The following is a 16,133-nucleotide window of genomic DNA, read 5'->3' as shown; positions in this document are numbered from 1 at the left end:
AAGAGGCATGGATCTCTGAACCCAGCAGCCACTTGTGCCCCCACGCTGCTTACCATAGTTTTAGGGAACAGGAACTTGCACCGTAACCCAGACAGTCACACAGTTTGTTCGAGTCATTTGTCTTATCTTGCAAAGACCAATATAGCCATCAATCAGTTTCCCCGTTTTTTTCGGGGTTGCCAAATCCGGGGTTTCTCATCGAGGCTGTTGCCGAGTGTGGAGCATAACCCGACATCTTGGGTATGATCTCCCTAGAATGGTGGCTTGCTGGGCTGCTGGGCTGAACTGCAAATAGTTACCACATGCCTTCCACATCCAGTCACATGTGGTAACACTCTTTTTCAGAAAAAGCAAACCGAAACACTAATCGTCAGGCAGTCTCGCACAGTTGGGGGTTTGAGACGTGGTACCTACCCAGAGAACGGTCCCTCCCCTGGCCGACTGTAATCGGGCCTCATCACGTCTCGAAATTCATCGCGTCCTGTCCTGTCCTTTTTTGGTCTGTGTTGCTCTGATCGAACAACAACAAAACAAAATAGCCATTGTGTAGCTAGGATGCGAATGAACAACTCAATTTCAACTGGCCCTTGCTGCACAACATCAATTTTGCATTTCATCCCGCGAGCCAATTGGGCTCTAGAGGGCTACATGAGACCAAGGTGTTCCAGGTTGAGGCAAGATGACATGCACTCCTACGTAGATTTTATACTGCTCGATGCTGGCCATGCTGCGCTCTAGGTATGCGCCTAGCCAGGAAACAGTTCACCCTATCTGCACGATGTGCATGGCTGGTGTTGGTTACGACGTTGTGCTGCATGTGAGGATGGGCGAGGAGGTGAGTTGAGGAAGCTGAGTGGAAAGAAGACTGTTGCGGGTGTTTGATTAAGTCCAGTTGATGAAATGGTGTTTGTGCAACGGCATACGAAGCACTGCAACCCGGAAAGTCTCCAGGTCGTGTGAGGGCAGAGTGTATAAACAAAGGCGCTGGAGTTTAGAGACTCTTGAAAGTTAGCCCGGTCACCCAACCGATCTGCCCAGTAAAAGGGATATATCTAGAGAAGCGAGTTACAAATAGTCGGGATGGATAAGTAGAAATTGACGGGTTGAGATTGATGAGAGATCGAGAGATTGCAAGGGACGGTTTCGACCAGAAGGAGTTCAAGATTGATCCCTGAATATCAAATCGCCTGCCAATGTTAAGCGAGCATTTGGCCCCACACTCTTTCTTCTCCTTCCCGTAAGGCACGGCTGTGCTGAGGTTGGGGGTGGCCCGGGCCAGCTTGGCCAGTTTGTCGCACAATGAGTGGCTGGAACGCACCTGTTCGCTGCTGACGATTGATCCACCTCACCTGGCCGACCCAATGTTCTCGCCCCCCTTCGACCATCACAACTGCCAGCGCTGGGCGAGGGCAGCACAACTTGCAACTTGTGCAGACCGTGTGGGTGCGTGTGTGGTCCCCCGTCAAACCGACCCGTTCCAGTTGTTGTGGTCTTCACCTCGCACCCACTGGAACTGCACCTGCAGCGGCCACTGGAAGGAAGGACCAGCGGGCGCCCCTGCACTGTGCGGATAGACGAGTCCTGCCTCCGTCGCTCCAGTCCAATTTCACGCTGACTTCATCTCCGACTTCAATTTCGTCCACAACTTGCCTTCTCACTTTCAGTTGTACGCTGTCGACCAAACTCCCTTCGCTTTTCCACTGCACTTCCCGATCCCTTTTTTGCCCTTCTTTTTTCCCCTTCTTTCCGTCCCCGTCCTATTCTCATCTCCCAGCCCACTGCCTCACTCCCGGCAACTCACACTCTCTTGCAGCGGCACACACGCAGAACGACACAGTTTCAAGTTCTTCCAACTTACTTTCCCCCGATTACGACCTGCCCAGCGCTCCCCCGTTGCTGTACCCCAGAATCCCCGTATCGGCCTTCCTCTACCTTTTTGGCTTTGGCTCCTTTTCGACCGACACCACTGCAACCCCCATCGAGCCTCTGCTCCGTCGCCGCCGCCGCCCCCTCTGTCCACTTCGTCATCATCTTCAATCGGTTTGCGACTTCCGGCAAGATATAGTTAAACGTTGCGGCTCGTTTGTCCAGAGTTTTTTATTATCTTCCCGCTCGCCCGCCCGCCATCCTTATTTCTCGGATTCGATCCCGGTAAACCCTTGTCTTTGAAGAAAGTCAATTGGGGACGTTCATCATCAAATTCCAGACGCAACTAAAAGGGGCCCACCAATCCGCTCTATCACTATTCAATCGAGACTCGGAAACGGCAACACCGTAACAGCACAATAACTCGATTCAATCACTTCTTTTCTTCTTCAGAACATCAGTCAAAATGCCTTGCGGACTCGGAGGTTCGAAAACTGTGCAGCGCAAGCTCGTCTTGCTGTGAGTTCACATACGCCCTTACCTTGTCCGTCCCGTGTCGGATTGATCGGCGCGACATAACAAATGCGTGGAGAGACTCCATGACTATGAGGTCAAATGCTGACTCGGCCTCTTGGCAACAGCGGCGATGGTGCTTGCGGAAAGACCTCACTACTGAACGTTTTCACAAGAGGGTATGTTTGCAATCGAACTGCCAATGCCAGGCAATCTTAGGATATGCGCTCAACCTCCCGTCCAGCTACTTCCCCACTGTATACGAGCCGACCGTCTTTGAGAACTATGTGCACGGTACGTTTACGCTACGTAATTGACCAGGCTGTCTGCCAATGCGATGCTAATGTTTCCCCAGACATCTTCGTCGATAACGTCCACATTGAACTGTCACTATGGGATACCGCCGGCCAGGAAGAATTCGATAGACTACGAAGTCTATCATACGGTAGGTTCTTGACATTTGCCCGTAGCTGCTAACTGTACTATTATACGAGCGATATCTGACTTCCGGTCTACTAGACGATACCGACCTGATTATGCTCTGCTACTCCGTCGACAGCAAGGACTCTCTCGAAAACGTCGAAAGCAAGTGGCAGGGCGAGATTGCGGAAAACTGCCCGGGCGTCAAGATTGTCTTGGTAGCGTTGAAGTGCGACCTTCGCGAGGCAACCGAAGATGAGGAGGATGGTGGAGCCGGCAACGAGGACGGCGCTCAGCGGGAGAAGAAGCCCATGATCAGCTACGACCAAGGCCTGGAAGTGGCCCGCCGGATCAAGGCCCTTCGATATCTTGAATGCTCCGCCATGCGCAACCGGGGAGTTAACGAAGCCTTCACCGAGGCGGCGCGTGTCGCTCTGTCAGTAAAGAAGGATCGCGAGGAGTCGAAGTGCGTGGTCATGTAAAGACGGCAGACCGAATAGCCCGGATATGGCCCCAGCATAGGCCGTCCTCTCGAGCCTCAATGCTACGCAAGATTGCGTCTCCATACGTAAGATCGACGCAAATGCGAGTACCACGAGCAAGCATGGGCAACCTCGTCTACGTCTCCCGACCAGCTCATTTACGCCATCGCCCAAGGACGCCTATACAACGCCGATACCGGACATCTCTGTCCTACGATGCACACGATTTCACATCCAGCAGTGGTTCCTTGTCAACAATTTGTTTTTCCGCCACCGGTTTTCGCTCTTGTCTTACTGCATCTTCTGGCCTCCTCTCTTTGAGTTATCAATATTAACTGTTTCTCGGTGTGTTGTTGGGGGGTGGCCGGTGGAAAATTTGGAGTTTACAACAACAAAGCTTTTTTTTTCCTATTTTTCGTTTCTGCATTGTACATAATTTGGTCCCTTTTTTGAATCTGCATATACGGAAGGACGGGCTAGTGGGGAAGGGCTCTGAAGACATGTCAAGATGGACGCAGAAACTCTTTCAACAAACGACATGGAGGGTTGAAGCGGCGATAAAGGGTTAGGCTGCAGGAGGGGAGTTTGTTTGACAGCGGACAATATAACTGTGTTCAACCGCTGATGTGTATCTGCTTATGCAGTCGATGAGAACTGGCTTTGGTGGTTTTGCTGATATAAGAGGTCTTTGCAATAACTGTGTTGGGCAATGCTGTTAGGATGGGGTGTTAGGCTTGATGGTCATGACAGAACGGTTCGCGATACCTTCGTGAGAAATGACCGTATGTATACCTACCTTCCTTGGTATCATCCCGCGAAAGTTGAAGGAGAGTTGCCAACCAGCTCCTGGCTGAGACCAAGTATCTCCGAATTCCCGTTGTACAAGTTGGTAGATGGCCATACACAATAGAACGCCTTCAACGAGATAGGATGTCAGATATCATCGTTATACTTGACTCGAGTATCTCCGGTCTTGTCCCGCGGACATGGACTTGGATGGGGGACTCTTATCAGTCTTACCGTCTGATAGTTCCGAGCAGCGATTATGCATCAAGGGGATGTTGGGGTTGCGGGATTGCGTGCTGCGTGTAGCATGGAGTCCCATTACCAATCGAAGTTGAAGCTGTAAATGCTCAATGTTATTGACTTGACAGGTGCTATAGTCTCTAAGGCTACTCTAAGCGCATTCTTCGCATCTGTTCGCTCCTTGCCTCCTTAAAAGCTGAATTAGAGCCTCTCTTTAGACGTCTGGACATTCTCAGAGTAAATGTGAGAAAGCTATGCTTTTGTGTGTAATCTTTCGAAATGCACATCGAGACATCTCATTCTATCTGTTAAGACACTATCGACCGACAGCCGACCCTGCGGTTCACGACCCCCGAACTGTTGTTGCGACTGCGGCCAAAGCGGGTCCCTCCAGAATGGCGTCAGCGGGCACTAAAAAGATTCTGCAACCCAAAACAGAACATCATCGAGTTTTATGCCTTCTGAGTGGCCAAATCTGCTTCTAATGGCGGTTCTGAGCTATGATTACCCCTGTACCGGTTTCTTTGTCGACTTACATCCCCATCTTCAGCGGAGTTGCTGGAACTTCTGCAAGCCCGCAGCCGACGCCTCAACGTGGGGAATGGGGAAAGAAAGAAGGTGACTCCCTCCTTGTGGTGGACAAGACGACATGACATGACAGGACAGGACATGACTACGACCGGCCGGCCGGAGTCCGGAGGTCAGAAAGAGTATATATGTAGTCTTCAGAAAGTTCCTGGAAGTTCGAGCTTCTACTTAGGAAACAACCTCTTCTAGCTCCCTCGATTTCAGAAACCCGAGTCATCTATCTGTTGCTTGGGGAATCTATACCTCGTCAACAATCATCCGATCTCTTTCTCTTTGATACCCTACCCTACAACAACACATTTACCTTACTTTGTCTTTGACAATCACTCAACTCTCATCGAGAGCAACTTCCAGTCAAACCATTCATACTCAAATCTGCAGAACTTGAGTCGTCCCGAGTTCTTTGCTAGGACCTCGATAAACGAGGCCATCAGAGGGTTCTTTTCAGAGAATCTCCCATATTAAAGCCTCAGCACACCCTTCTGCTAAAGGTGGCAAAGATGGCATCTCCAAATCTACCTACGGCTGCTTCAGTTTACCATACTACCCTCCTTACGGCACAAGATTGCCGGGAACATGTTCACCTCATCATCGGCTCCAATCCGCTGGCGGCATCCCGAGTCTCCCAGTCACTCAGCGTGGGCGCAAAACCCATTCTGATCGCTCCGGTTTCGGCCCCCTCACCAACAGAGTCGGCAGCGACCCCAACAACTACAGCAGAGTCAAAGCGGGAGCTACACCACACCCTAGTCAACTACATCTCTTCCGGCGCCCTAACACACCTGGATCGGTCTTTCGCCGATGAGGACCTCTTCACGCTCGGCCGGTCCGAGGTGGACAACGTCGTGGACGCCGTTTTTGTGACACAACACAACCAATCGCTGGCCGAGCGGGTATCAGCTCTCTGCAAGCGCAAGCGCATTCCTGTTAACGTGATTGATAACCCGGCGCTGTGCTCTTTCAGCTTGCTGAGTGTACACGTTGATGGACCGCTGCAGATTGGCGTGACAACCAATGGCCGGGGCTGCAAGCTGGCTAGTCGTATCAGGAGAGAGGTGGCTTCGGCGCTGCCCAAGGGATTGGGAGCCGCGTGTGCCCGACTTGGAGACGTGAGAAGGAGGATCATCACCGAGGACGCAGAGGCTAGGACTGCGGCAGAAAGCGCCATTGCTGCCGCGGTGAACGAGGGCGTCGACGACTCTATCGATCAGTCGGCGACGTTTAACAAACTTGTCACGGAGCTGGACGTGCAAGCCGAGGCCGCGAAGACGCGCCGTATGCGGTGGTTGGCGCAGGTGTGCGAGTATTGGCCGCTGAAGAAGCTGGTGGAGATCACCGACGATGACGTGGAGAGCATCCTCCAGGCATATCCCGGGTTCAGCGGCGACAACTCCTCGGCATCACCAGTACAACCCGTTTCCCCGGGCGCCGTCAGCGAGGGCGGCAGCACCACCAGCAATGGCCGTCTCGGACGCATCTTCCTCGCCGGCAGCGGTCCGGGCCACCCGGATCTTCTCACCCGGGCCACCTACAAGGCCATCCAATCAGCCGACCTGATTCTCGCCGACAAGCTGGTTCCCTCCGGTGTTCTGGATATGATCCCGCGTCGGACGCCCGTTTCGATCGCGCGCAAGTTCCCTGGAAACGCCGATCGTGCGCAGGAGGAGCTGCTCGAGCAGGCTCTGGAGGGTGTTCGTGCGGGTAAGACGGTGTTACGGCTTAAGCAGGGCGATCCGTTCATCTACGGACGCGGCGGCGAGGAGGTGGCCTTCTTCCGGGAGCACGGGCTCGGCGATCGTGTCGTGGTGTTGCCGGGCATCACGAGCAGCTTGAGCGCGCCACTGTTTGCGGGTATTCCTGCCACCCAGCGCGATGTTTCGGACCAGGTGCTCATCTGCACTGGAACGGGCAAGAAGGGCAAGCCGCCTGTGCCGCCCGAGTATGTCGGCAGTCGTACGGTCGTGTTCTTGATGGCGCTGCACCGTATCGGAGGATTGGTCAGGGAGTTGACGACGCGTCTCGAGGAGGTCGACGGGGTCGCGGAAGTTTCGGAAGGCGAGAAGCAACGGGCTCTGTGGCCGCTTGACACACCGTGTGCTGTTATCGAGAGAGCCACTTGCCCTGACCAGCGAGTGATCCGGACAACGCTCCGGTACGTTGAGCAGGCCATCGAGCAGGAAGGAAGCCGCCCACCTGGGCTTTTGGTTGTCGGTCGCGCCTGCGAGGTTCTGTACACGCCGAAGAAGGAAGGCCAACTCTGGGTCGTGGAGGATGGCCAGTTTAAGGACTTGGATTTCGAGGATTCTTTGGGTCTTTCGCTCAACGCCACTTCGGGCGTTGCGCGCACTGGATCAGCATGATAATTTCTGCCTGAAGACGCAGTTTTCTGCGATTCTTGTCATTTAGTTTACTGATATCCCTCTTTTTCTTTTTGTTTTCTTTTTTATTTATCGCCAGCCACCAATATTACCGTGCTCCCGAACAGCCATCTTTCCTAATGAGGCACTCCGTACGATGGTTCTTGCCAATAGCTGCGCATCATCTTGCGTGTGGGTTGTCACAGCTGCCAACCGATCCCTTACTCTTTCCAGCCCAGTCGAGCGGGTTGCAGATCATCGTCCTCAGTTGTTTTCTTCTCCAAGAGATGTGGAAGTCGCGTGGGATGTTCTGCAGATGGGGCCAAAACTAGGTGCTCGTTGTGGGCGCCCTCACGACCTGATGCTGTTCAGCTCAGGCCGAATCGGGAAACATTGGTGCGTCGTGCTTGCAACCTCAATCAACAATGCTGTCATATCGGTTGCATTTGAGGTTGTCAACAACAGCTGAACTACTGGAATATCGCATTCTGGACCACCCTCACTTTCTTTGAGGAGGGTAACTGCTTTCCAACCATAAAACGCCCAACGGTCGGCCCTTCCTATAGCTGGGTCTAGTGTTGGTGCGTATCGACGTAGGTATACGGAGTCGAGTGAGTTAAAAACACAGCGACTCAAGTAAACTTACAAGCAAACAAATGGAAAGATTGGGCCTCGCTAATCTCCACAATAGCACCCCGCCTCAATGCATACCATTCCTTCTTCTTTGCAGTCAATTATATCACTTGCCACCAACCGAACCCTTTGATGGAGAAAGTGCACTTTGTTGCCTAGTTTCCACGCAAGAAACTGTTATGCTCCAAAGCCGTCGGGCTCCTCCGTGGACACTTCGCTTGTCTGCGCCCGTCCTGGAGACCATCTGACGTCTCATCGTACAAGCGGAAGGTTTTCGGTCTTTGCGGCAAGGCGTTTTACATGGCTGTCAAGGGCAATGAACAAGCAATTCACACTATGGCGTCGACTTCTGGTGGTAGGGGCTGACTCTCTAAGTGAGCACTGCCATGGAACAATCGTCTTGTCTCCCAGGTTTGTTGCCGGCCTGTCCATCTGTTACAAATCATACAGAATTACTACCGTCGAATCGCACATCATTTTTCAATAGTGAGGCTTTCTTGCCAAACCATGGGGACCCCATCAGGCGGTGAAAGAAACACGAGAAGTGGATATCTCGGCGTTCGCCTCATTCGAGTAGTCATCTACTATCACTAATATCGTCCTGCCTGTTGGCTAGCTTCGTTGCCTCGCTGACTTTTGACCTTCTCGGTGATAGATATTGACCAGTCGGCAACTTATCAACCACTACATTCCTTTCTTCCTCATATAGCGGTTGTGATACTCTTGCCCTAAGCTTATCGGCCCATGTTTGAAATGAAATTCGTCACTTTGGGCCAAGACATAGGTGAGACATGTTGCTGACAGTCTATGTTCTCACCGAAAAACCAGGTTTGGTTGTTGCCGAGCCTATGAAGAGCTGTAGTTGCTATTCTCAACACAATCCCCGACAGGATGCTTCAACCCAGACGATGGTTTCGACGTCAGCAAGCGACACGAACTCGATAGGCATTTTGAACTAATCATTTTACTCATAATCCGTATCTCACCAAGCGATAATTGTTTATCTTGTGCAAACAAGCCTTGGTGACCAACCGTCACCGGCTCTCCAGGATACTAGCGACCTGTTTTCTACGCAACACACATGTTAACACGCCGCTCATTATTGCTCCTTTATTGTTTTCCGGCACAACTTGGACGTGGTAAGGGGCTACTCAAGGACGACACCAACTCATTAACCAAACAACATGGTCACTATGAGCCTCAGACGGGTTCCTGATTGCGACTTTCATTCCCTGGGTGTATCGCCGAATGAGACAAGGAGCACGAAAGCGGTAGGTTCCTGGAACCAAATGTAGGAAGTACATTCCGGGTACTTCTCTCGCCCGCTCAGCCCTACTATTCCTACATCTTGTGTGATACAGCTATGTCAACCAGCTGTGGCAGTCAGACCTGGGCCGGAACTTGGTCCGCCAGAGCCGTTCGTAAATCTGAGCTGGGACGGGAGAGAAAAGAAAAGTGGCAGTTGTACCCGTATTCGAGAGGCTTACGCCACTTTACTTGTATCCTCAAACCCCGCTATGCTTGTGGGAAATTTGTTCAGCATGTTCTTCGTTGTTCTTCAACCAAATTGGATACTCAAAGGTACGAAATACAGGGCTCAGAAGTTCCTTATTCAACGCCCTGGATGTGGGATCACTGACGGAGACAAAGGAATTCATGTGCTATCCGCTCACTATTCAACAACTAGGCCACCACCGTCGGTTGAACAGTCATGAATGCTATTCAGGTTCATTCGCTGTATAGGAGTTCAGCATGGGGATCGTGGCGTGAAAACAGTGATCGAACGCATCCATCGCGGGTCACCAACATGTTTCAACGTTGGATCCCATTCTGGGTAAGTTGAAATGCGGCAACATCAGTTTTCCGTCACGGACACTCATCAAATATTGACCCTTCAACAGATATGTCACTCTAGCGGATGCCTTGCCTGCCTTCACACCTTGCAGGTCAAGAGCTCGACCACTCAAAACCAGAAGCGAGTACATTCTATGGCACGATGAAACGGACGGTCCTCGTTAGACTCACAAGGTATACTGTACTTTGATCTTACTCCATCCCGAAAATTCCTTCATCCCTCAACGTAACCTTCGGGCAGCCAGTCAACACCCGTCAGTGGCGTTATCGAAGACCTGTGGAAGCCAGACTTTGTAGGGAGCATGCCATCTAGCTGGCATGTCAGATACTCGCATTTTCCCAACAAGATTTCTTTTGTGGAACAATCGACTAAAGCGCTGCCATCTGCATAGTGTTCCCCAATCTTTTTCTCTACATCACAGGGGAATCTTATTATTATTATAGGCCCATTCCTGGCATCCAACAATTTGCCCTCCAATGTTCTCCGTCTTCTTTAATCTGCACTGAAAGGCACCAGCAACGAGGGGCCCTACTTATTTGCAATCCCAAACTAAGACGTGCTCATACATCGGCATCTATGCTCTCGAAGCAATATGTCAACTTCTTTGCAAGGTTCATTCGCTACATGCACCACCTTACCCGTGGTCACTGATGACCAAGACACTCCTGAGCATACTCACGCTGCTCCATCCGAAATCACATTGCTCCAAGAGGCACAAGTAACGCCTTATGCAGAAAGAGATGGAGAGAGTAATGGGTTATCCCAGGCATCCGATTCCTCAAATACTGCTGGAAGGGAGACTCCAAGGCCAGTGCACACGTTTTTCTATTTTACCTGGATGGAAGTTGCTAATATCTTGGTGCAGTCTCTCCATTACATCCAGCATGTCGCCGAACGCATCAGCCTCTGGAGGTACTCCGATGAATAACTTGATCGAGTCCATAAAAAGAGCTGCGAGAACAGCCTCATACGTTAACGAGTCCCATTCCTGGTACTCCCGCCTCCGTCCAGTCGAACCAAATGATGGGAATGGTACTACCCACGGACCGCAAGAAGTGGCAACACGACTCACTCCTATCTCAGCGTCACTGCAAGGGTTGTCTCCCCAATGTGATGATACTAAAACTGGATCATCCGTTACATACCCTGCTCAGATAACCCAGAGTACGGGCATGCTGGTTGACGAGACGCCCGAAGATGATGGAGTATGCTTAGATGTGCCCATCCCACCCTTCGTTATGTTCTGATATTGGTAGAAGATGCTATCGTGAAGAGAAGTTTGTTGGGCTACCTTACCCTTTGGGCACTCAGCTGCGGGACAATAGCAGATAACAGTGAAAGACATATAGGAATCTTGGAGAGAGATATGGAAAGTACTAAGCATTTCATTTAATAGACCGGGAATCTGAACGTCTTTAATCTCAAGAGTACCACATCTTGTCATGTGATGTGTCCATTTTTGCCTTCCCGTGATGTCCTAGTGAAGTGTGCTGAATGCCTCTTTCGATGCGTCGCCGCAAGTCCTTGGACTGCTTGCTCACGTTCGTTGTCTAAATCGGCCCCATGCATTTGGTCATCGATTGTTTGCGCCATCCCCCGCTTCCGCGGCAACCAACTTTCGAGGTCGAATATCCGATTCTGAAAGAAGAAACCTCGAGAAGCCAAGCCGCATGACCTGTGACCTTCCCCGTTACCTTGCCTTTGTTTGGTACCGCGCGCCACACCGTCGCTGGAACCTTACAAAAACAATTAACCCCGAGCCCGTACCACCATTATCGCACAGCCTCCATCCAAACCTTTGACTCACCTCGCCGAATAACATTCCGTCATCAACTTCACATCGCAACCCGAGTCAGGTTCATTTTCTCTTCCTTTACCAGTTAATACTAGTTTTCCAGTTGCAGGAGGTTTTAAAACCCTGGTCTGAAGCAGCATTTATCCTCCGACCTTTTTTCAGCTACAAATAAATCAACACGCGCGCGGGTAGCTTCTTTCCTCGCACCACGAAATTTCACAACACCTTTTGCCCCGCGCAAAACATTGAGGCGTGCAAAAAGAAGACAAATTCAACCACCTCCCGGAATTTTTCTTCTTCCTTTCAAACAATTTCCAGCACCGACTGAGTAAACCACCCTCAGTCAGATCTCGCATCTACTGCGAACACAATCACAATCCATCCCACCTGCGACAGCGGCGACCAGATACATGTATCATGGCGCAACCATCTAGCAATCCCACTTGTTCTGGGACAGCAAATATCATCTTGCGTTCAAGCGAAGATGATCCGGAACACATGTTACCCCACCAGCGAAAGGCAGCCATGAAGAAGCCAAAGGCGACGCGATCGGTCCTCCACATTGATGGCAGAACAGGCGAAGGAGGTGGACAGCTGATCCGCATAGCATGCGCGATCGCTTCTGTTATTACCCAGCCTATTCGCATCACGAACGTGAGGGGAAACCGCGATCGCGGCGGAGGTTCGTAATTTCCTCTTGCTCCTTCCCTCCTGCTCTTTCCCGCGCCTTCCATTTGTGAGGCGCAGTCCAGAGCAAGTTCACCTGTGGCCCAGCTCGCCAAGCAGTCTTTGAAACGCAGCAACCACCCGTTTCTTCGGACAATAACTGACAAAGATAACAGGACTCAAAGCTCAACACGTAGCTTCCATCGAATGGCTCGCCAAGGTAACCGATGCTGAAGTTAATGGCCTTACCGTCGGTAGCACCACCCTCGAGTTTAAGCCGCGGGAAACTCCCGCCACTTCCAAGCTCTTCACCGGAATTCACGATCGCACCGTCAAGATTGCTGCCGATTCCGCCGCGGCAAGCACCTTGCTTATTTTCCAAGCAATTTTCCCCTTCCTCCTCTTTGCCGGCGGAAATACGGGCAAGAGACAAGACCACCCGGAGCACATCGACGTCGAAATTTCGGGCGGCACCAATGTCTCCTTTTCTCTCTCTTACGAATACCTGGACCAAGTCCTCCTACCAAGCCTCGAGCAAGCATTTGGCATTGTCGTCGAGCGCAAGCTCAGGACACGCGGCTGGAACCTCGGAAAGATGCAGCGCGGCACTGTGGCCTTCCGCATTCACCCCATTCGAGTCGGCGATTCACTGCGCCTCCGGAACCCGACAGCCTGCACCATGAAGGGCAGAAACAGAAAAGGCGAGGATTTCGATCTTGAAGCCATCGATGTCTCCATCATTGCGCCGACAGACATGCACGAGTCTCTCTCCCAAGCGCTGGTCCAAAACCTAGGCGACCTTTTCCCCGACGTGGAAGTCATTTTCAAGCCGATGGAGGACAGCGGGGCCAACACGCGCATCTACGTTCTTCTAGTCGCGCGCTCGTGGCCATCCGATGTCGAAGGAGAAGCCGGCGCTGGCGCCGTGTTGAGATGGGGTAGGGACATCCTTACTTCGATGCCCAAAGCAGCCAACTCAAAGAAAGGCAAGAACAAGGGTGACAGCAACGGCTCGTCATCGCATGCAGGCACCGGAGGGGTGGCATCCATGAGCGAGAGCGTGGCCACTAAGGTTGCAAGAGCTCTGTACGACGAGGTTTCTACCGGCGGCGTGGTAGACGAGTTCCTTCAGGACCAGCTGGTCATCTTCCAGGCACTGGCGAGTGGGCTTTCGGCCTTCCCTCGTGGCAATAGCGATCCGGCCGACGATAATGTCTCGGGACCGGGCATCGAGGCGGCCATGGCGGCACTGGACCTCACTGACAAGAATGCCACGCAAGGGCTCCGGAAGGATAAGACCGCCGAGCCGTTTGGCGAAGGCACTCTCCACGCGAAGACGGCACGCTGGATGGTCAGCGAGCTTTTGCCCAACGTCAAGTTCTACAACAAGGGCAAGGTCTGCGAGGGCGTCGGCTTCGCCGTTGAGAAACCTTAAATTTGGGGGCCTAGTCATACACCTTGTTTGGCCTGAGTATCGTGGCCTGAAGCGGTCAGTCGATAGCTTTCTCTCTGCGAGGATGTGGCAAATCCGACACGATAACCACGACACTCAGCACAACGATAGGCATCACCACTATTCAGGAGGCAGAAGGCGTTTCCACTCGACGGATCATAACAGTCTGGCAACCAGACAATAGGCCAAGTAGCAGAATCCAACTTGCTTGCTGAAATATTACCAGGCACCGACCCTGATATGCCATTCAGGCACATGTATCGCATTCCTGATGTGGATTCTTTTCCCCTTCTCGTTTGACGTATTTGCTTTTTTTTTTTTTTTTTTTTTGCTTTTTCGAAGCAAAAGTGCACTTCTATCACTGGTCTTGCCTCAAACGCTCACACTTTCCGCCATTCAAGTACTCTCCTCAAAGAATTTCGCTTGGGAGTTTTTGTTCCTCCAAGTTAGTTGCTTAAAGGAACCTCCAGCACTTTCACAAAGGTTGTCTTCAAGTGAACATTCTCTTGATCGGGTTGGTTCTTTGCTCAAATTGGCAGAGAACTCATTCAACACCACGAAAAGATAGGTTCAGAGAGGATCACGGTCTAACTTCCAACCAGAGCGGCAGCACATGCAAGGTTTTGTGCTTGAATGACCGCTATCAATATATCTTTTGACTCCAAGTCGCCCTTTTTCAGTTCATTACGGCCTCAGTGTGATGTGACTTTTGGACGCCGGCAGCTAAATGACCAAATTTGACTTCATAATGGTATCGTGCTTTTTTGCGAGACCGAAGAGATTTACCTGTACTTCTCATACAGCTTAATCTCCTCCTGTCTCTTCGCCACCTTCTCAATAATCTCAGCATCGTAGAGCTCCTCGAGCGTCTTCTCGCCCAGCAACACCTCCTTCTGGTGTCTCGTCGCCTCGTCCTTGGTCATGCAGACCAGCTCGGACAGCTTCAGATCCGACGACTTCTGCTCGTCCGCACCCTCGCCTATCCTGATGAGGATGTCCCGGGTAGGCTTTTGCCACCTGATCAGGACGAGCTTGGTGGGGATGCCGGTGATGGCGCTCTTGGCCTTGTAAATATCTTCAACGAGGAATGAGACCTCGCCCTGCTGAATGGGCACCTTTAGGCCGATGCAGATCTCGCGGGGGCCGCTGGTCACGGTGCGGATCATCTTTTCCTCGCTGGCCTGGACGAAAGCTTGGATGGCGTCGTACATCTTGTCGCGACCCTTTTGGGGGATGTAATCGAGGGGATAACCTGACAGGAGGAAAGTTGGTAAGTCACAGGGAAATTCAGCACAAAGGGACAGCTTAGTCGACTTACCAGAGATCTTGAGAATGACATGGTTCGCAACGGTATATCCAAAAACAGCCGGCATGGTTCCCAACACAGGCAGGATACGCACGCGGAAATCCGGCAGCGCCGCCAAGTCGCCTACATCACCCTTCTTGAACTCGTCCTCGGGCAGCGGCAAAAGGGCCGCCTTACCCTCGCCCATCTTTTCCGTCGAGTACACCACGGGAATACCGCTGGTAACACCGAGCAGCTTCAAACGACGCCTGGTAGCGCGCGAAAGACCGTCGTCCGTGCTGGTGCCAATGTCACCGACCATGATCCTCGTGGGATCACTCTTGGTGCCGGCACCCATAGATGAGATAACGGGAAGGTTGTTGTCGTAGCAGTACTTGAGCAGCTCCACCTTGGAGTCGATGTTATCAATGGCGTCAATGACGAAGTCAGGCATTTGCCCATCCTTCTCCCATGCACCGAGCAACTCCGGAGCGACGCTCCCGTCGAACTTTTGCAGGCGCAGGTCGAACCGCACCCACGGTGTGATGGCGATCAGCCGGCGCTGCAGGCATTGCACCTTGGGCAGGCCGACGTCGGCGAGCGTGGCCACGGCGTGGCGGTTCAGAGAAGAGAGAGTGACCTGGTCAAAGTCGATCAGGCGCAGCTTGGAAACACCAGAGCGGGCGAGCGTGGTGGCGGCGTGCGAACCGACGCCGCCACAGCCGACGATAACGACGAAGGAGTTGCGCAACTTGGCGAGCCCTTCGTCTCCTAAGAAGACGCGGTTGCGCGCGAGTTGCTCGAGAATCAGTTCGTCGTCAAAGTCGCCGTTTTGCGCCCGGTGGGCGAGCGCTTGGTTGTGTTCATCTTCGCGGTCGAGCTTAGGGACGGGGCCTTGGCGGGTTACCTGGACGACGAAGAAGAATGTACCGTTAGGCTATGCGTTCCATTGGTTCTGCGAAGATCGTTGAGAATATGGGGAAACAAGCTTGCCTTCTGCAATTCGGGCTCAGCATCGCCAGCTGGGTTGGGAATGGACTTCTTCAGGCGATTGAGGCGCTCGCCATGGCGGGATTGCTGATAGCCGTAGATTGTGCCAGCAGTAACAGCCGCAGAGGCGAGAGCGACTGTCGCAAGCTGGAGCTTCGATTGATTTGTTGAGTTGGACAGGAAGGACGACATGTTGGGCTACGA

General features: G+C 52.2%; 4 protein-coding genes across 4 annotated transcripts; 3 read left to right on the top strand and 1 right to left on the bottom strand.

Annotated features, from left to right (window-relative positions):
* The first annotated feature begins 1,595 nt into the window (after positions 1–1,595).
* On the top strand, positions 1,596–4,427 carry SMAC4_01290 (uncharacterized protein). Its single transcript, XM_003352408.2, has 5 exons — positions 1,596–2,385; positions 2,508–2,558; positions 2,624–2,673; positions 2,735–2,824; positions 2,899–4,427. The coding sequence occupies exons 1-5, from the start codon at positions 2,333–2,335 to the stop codon at positions 3,279–3,281; spliced, it is 627 nt and encodes a 208-aa protein (XP_003352456.1). The 5' UTR covers positions 1,596–2,332; the 3' UTR covers positions 3,282–4,427.
* Positions 4,428–5,336: 909 nt separating this feature from the next.
* SMAC4_01291 (uncharacterized protein) lies at positions 5,337–7,255 on the top strand (the record flags this gene model as incomplete). Its single annotated transcript, XM_003352409.2, has 1 exon — positions 5,337–7,255. Exon 1 carries the CDS (start codon positions 5,396–5,398, stop codon positions 7,253–7,255), a length of 1,860 nt encoding a protein of 619 aa, XP_003352457.1. The 5' UTR covers positions 5,337–5,395.
* A 4,277-nt stretch (positions 7,256–11,532) lies between these two features.
* On the top strand, positions 11,533–13,949 carry SMAC4_01292 (uncharacterized protein). Its single transcript, XM_066089564.1, has 2 exons — positions 11,533–12,217; positions 12,378–13,949. Exons 1-2 carry the CDS (start codon positions 11,953–11,955, stop codon positions 13,634–13,636), a joined length of 1,524 nt encoding a protein of 507 aa, XP_065945810.1. The 5' UTR covers positions 11,533–11,952; the 3' UTR covers positions 13,637–13,949.
* Positions 13,950–13,986: 37 nt separating this feature from the next.
* On the bottom strand, positions 13,987–16,132 carry SMAC4_01293 (uncharacterized protein). Its single transcript, XM_003352411.2, has 3 exons — positions 15,870–16,132; positions 14,973–15,846; positions 13,987–14,906 (listed from the first exon to the last, which is right to left on the bottom strand). The coding sequence occupies exons 1-3, from the start codon at positions 16,119–16,121 to the stop codon at positions 14,437–14,439; spliced, it is 1,596 nt and encodes a 531-aa protein (XP_003352459.1). The 5' UTR covers positions 16,122–16,132; the 3' UTR covers positions 13,987–14,436.
* Between the last annotated feature and the right edge of the window lies 1 nt (position 16,133).

The sequence above is a fragment of the Sordaria macrospora genome, chromosome 1, assembly GCF_033870435.1.
Source record: "Sordaria macrospora chromosome 1, complete sequence".
Taxonomy (NCBI): domain Eukaryota; kingdom Fungi; phylum Ascomycota; class Sordariomycetes; order Sordariales; family Sordariaceae; genus Sordaria; species Sordaria macrospora.
The sequence above is the reverse complement of the archived record's forward strand: the minus strand, read 5'-3'. Positions and strand labels throughout refer to the sequence as shown.

Coding starts and splice junctions, on each gene's coding strand:
- SMAC4_01292 (XM_066089564.1), top strand. CDS start 11,953: ATGGCGCAACCATCTAGCAATCCCACTTGTTCTGGGACAGCAAATATC. Junction 12,218..12,377: donor AAACCGCGATCGCGGCGGAG/GTTCGTAATTTC, acceptor CAAAGATAACAG/GACTCAAAGCTCAACACGTA.
- SMAC4_01290 (XM_003352408.2), top strand. CDS start 2,333: ATGCCTTGCGGACTCGGAGGTTCGAAAACTGTGCAGCGCAAGCTCGTC. Junction 2,559..2,623: donor CTGAACGTTTTCACAAGAGG/GTATGTTTGCAA, acceptor CCTCCCGTCCAG/CTACTTCCCCACTGTATACG. Junction 2,674..2,734: donor CTTTGAGAACTATGTGCACG/GTACGTTTACGC, acceptor ATGTTTCCCCAG/ACATCTTCGTCGATAACGTC.
- SMAC4_01293 (XM_003352411.2), bottom strand. CDS start 16,121: ATGTCGTCCTTCCTGTCCAACTCAACAAATCAATCGAAGCTCCAGCTT. Junction 14,907..14,972: donor TGTCATTCTCAAGATCTCTG/GTAAGTCGACTA, acceptor TCCTCCTGTCAG/GTTATCCCCTCGATTACATC.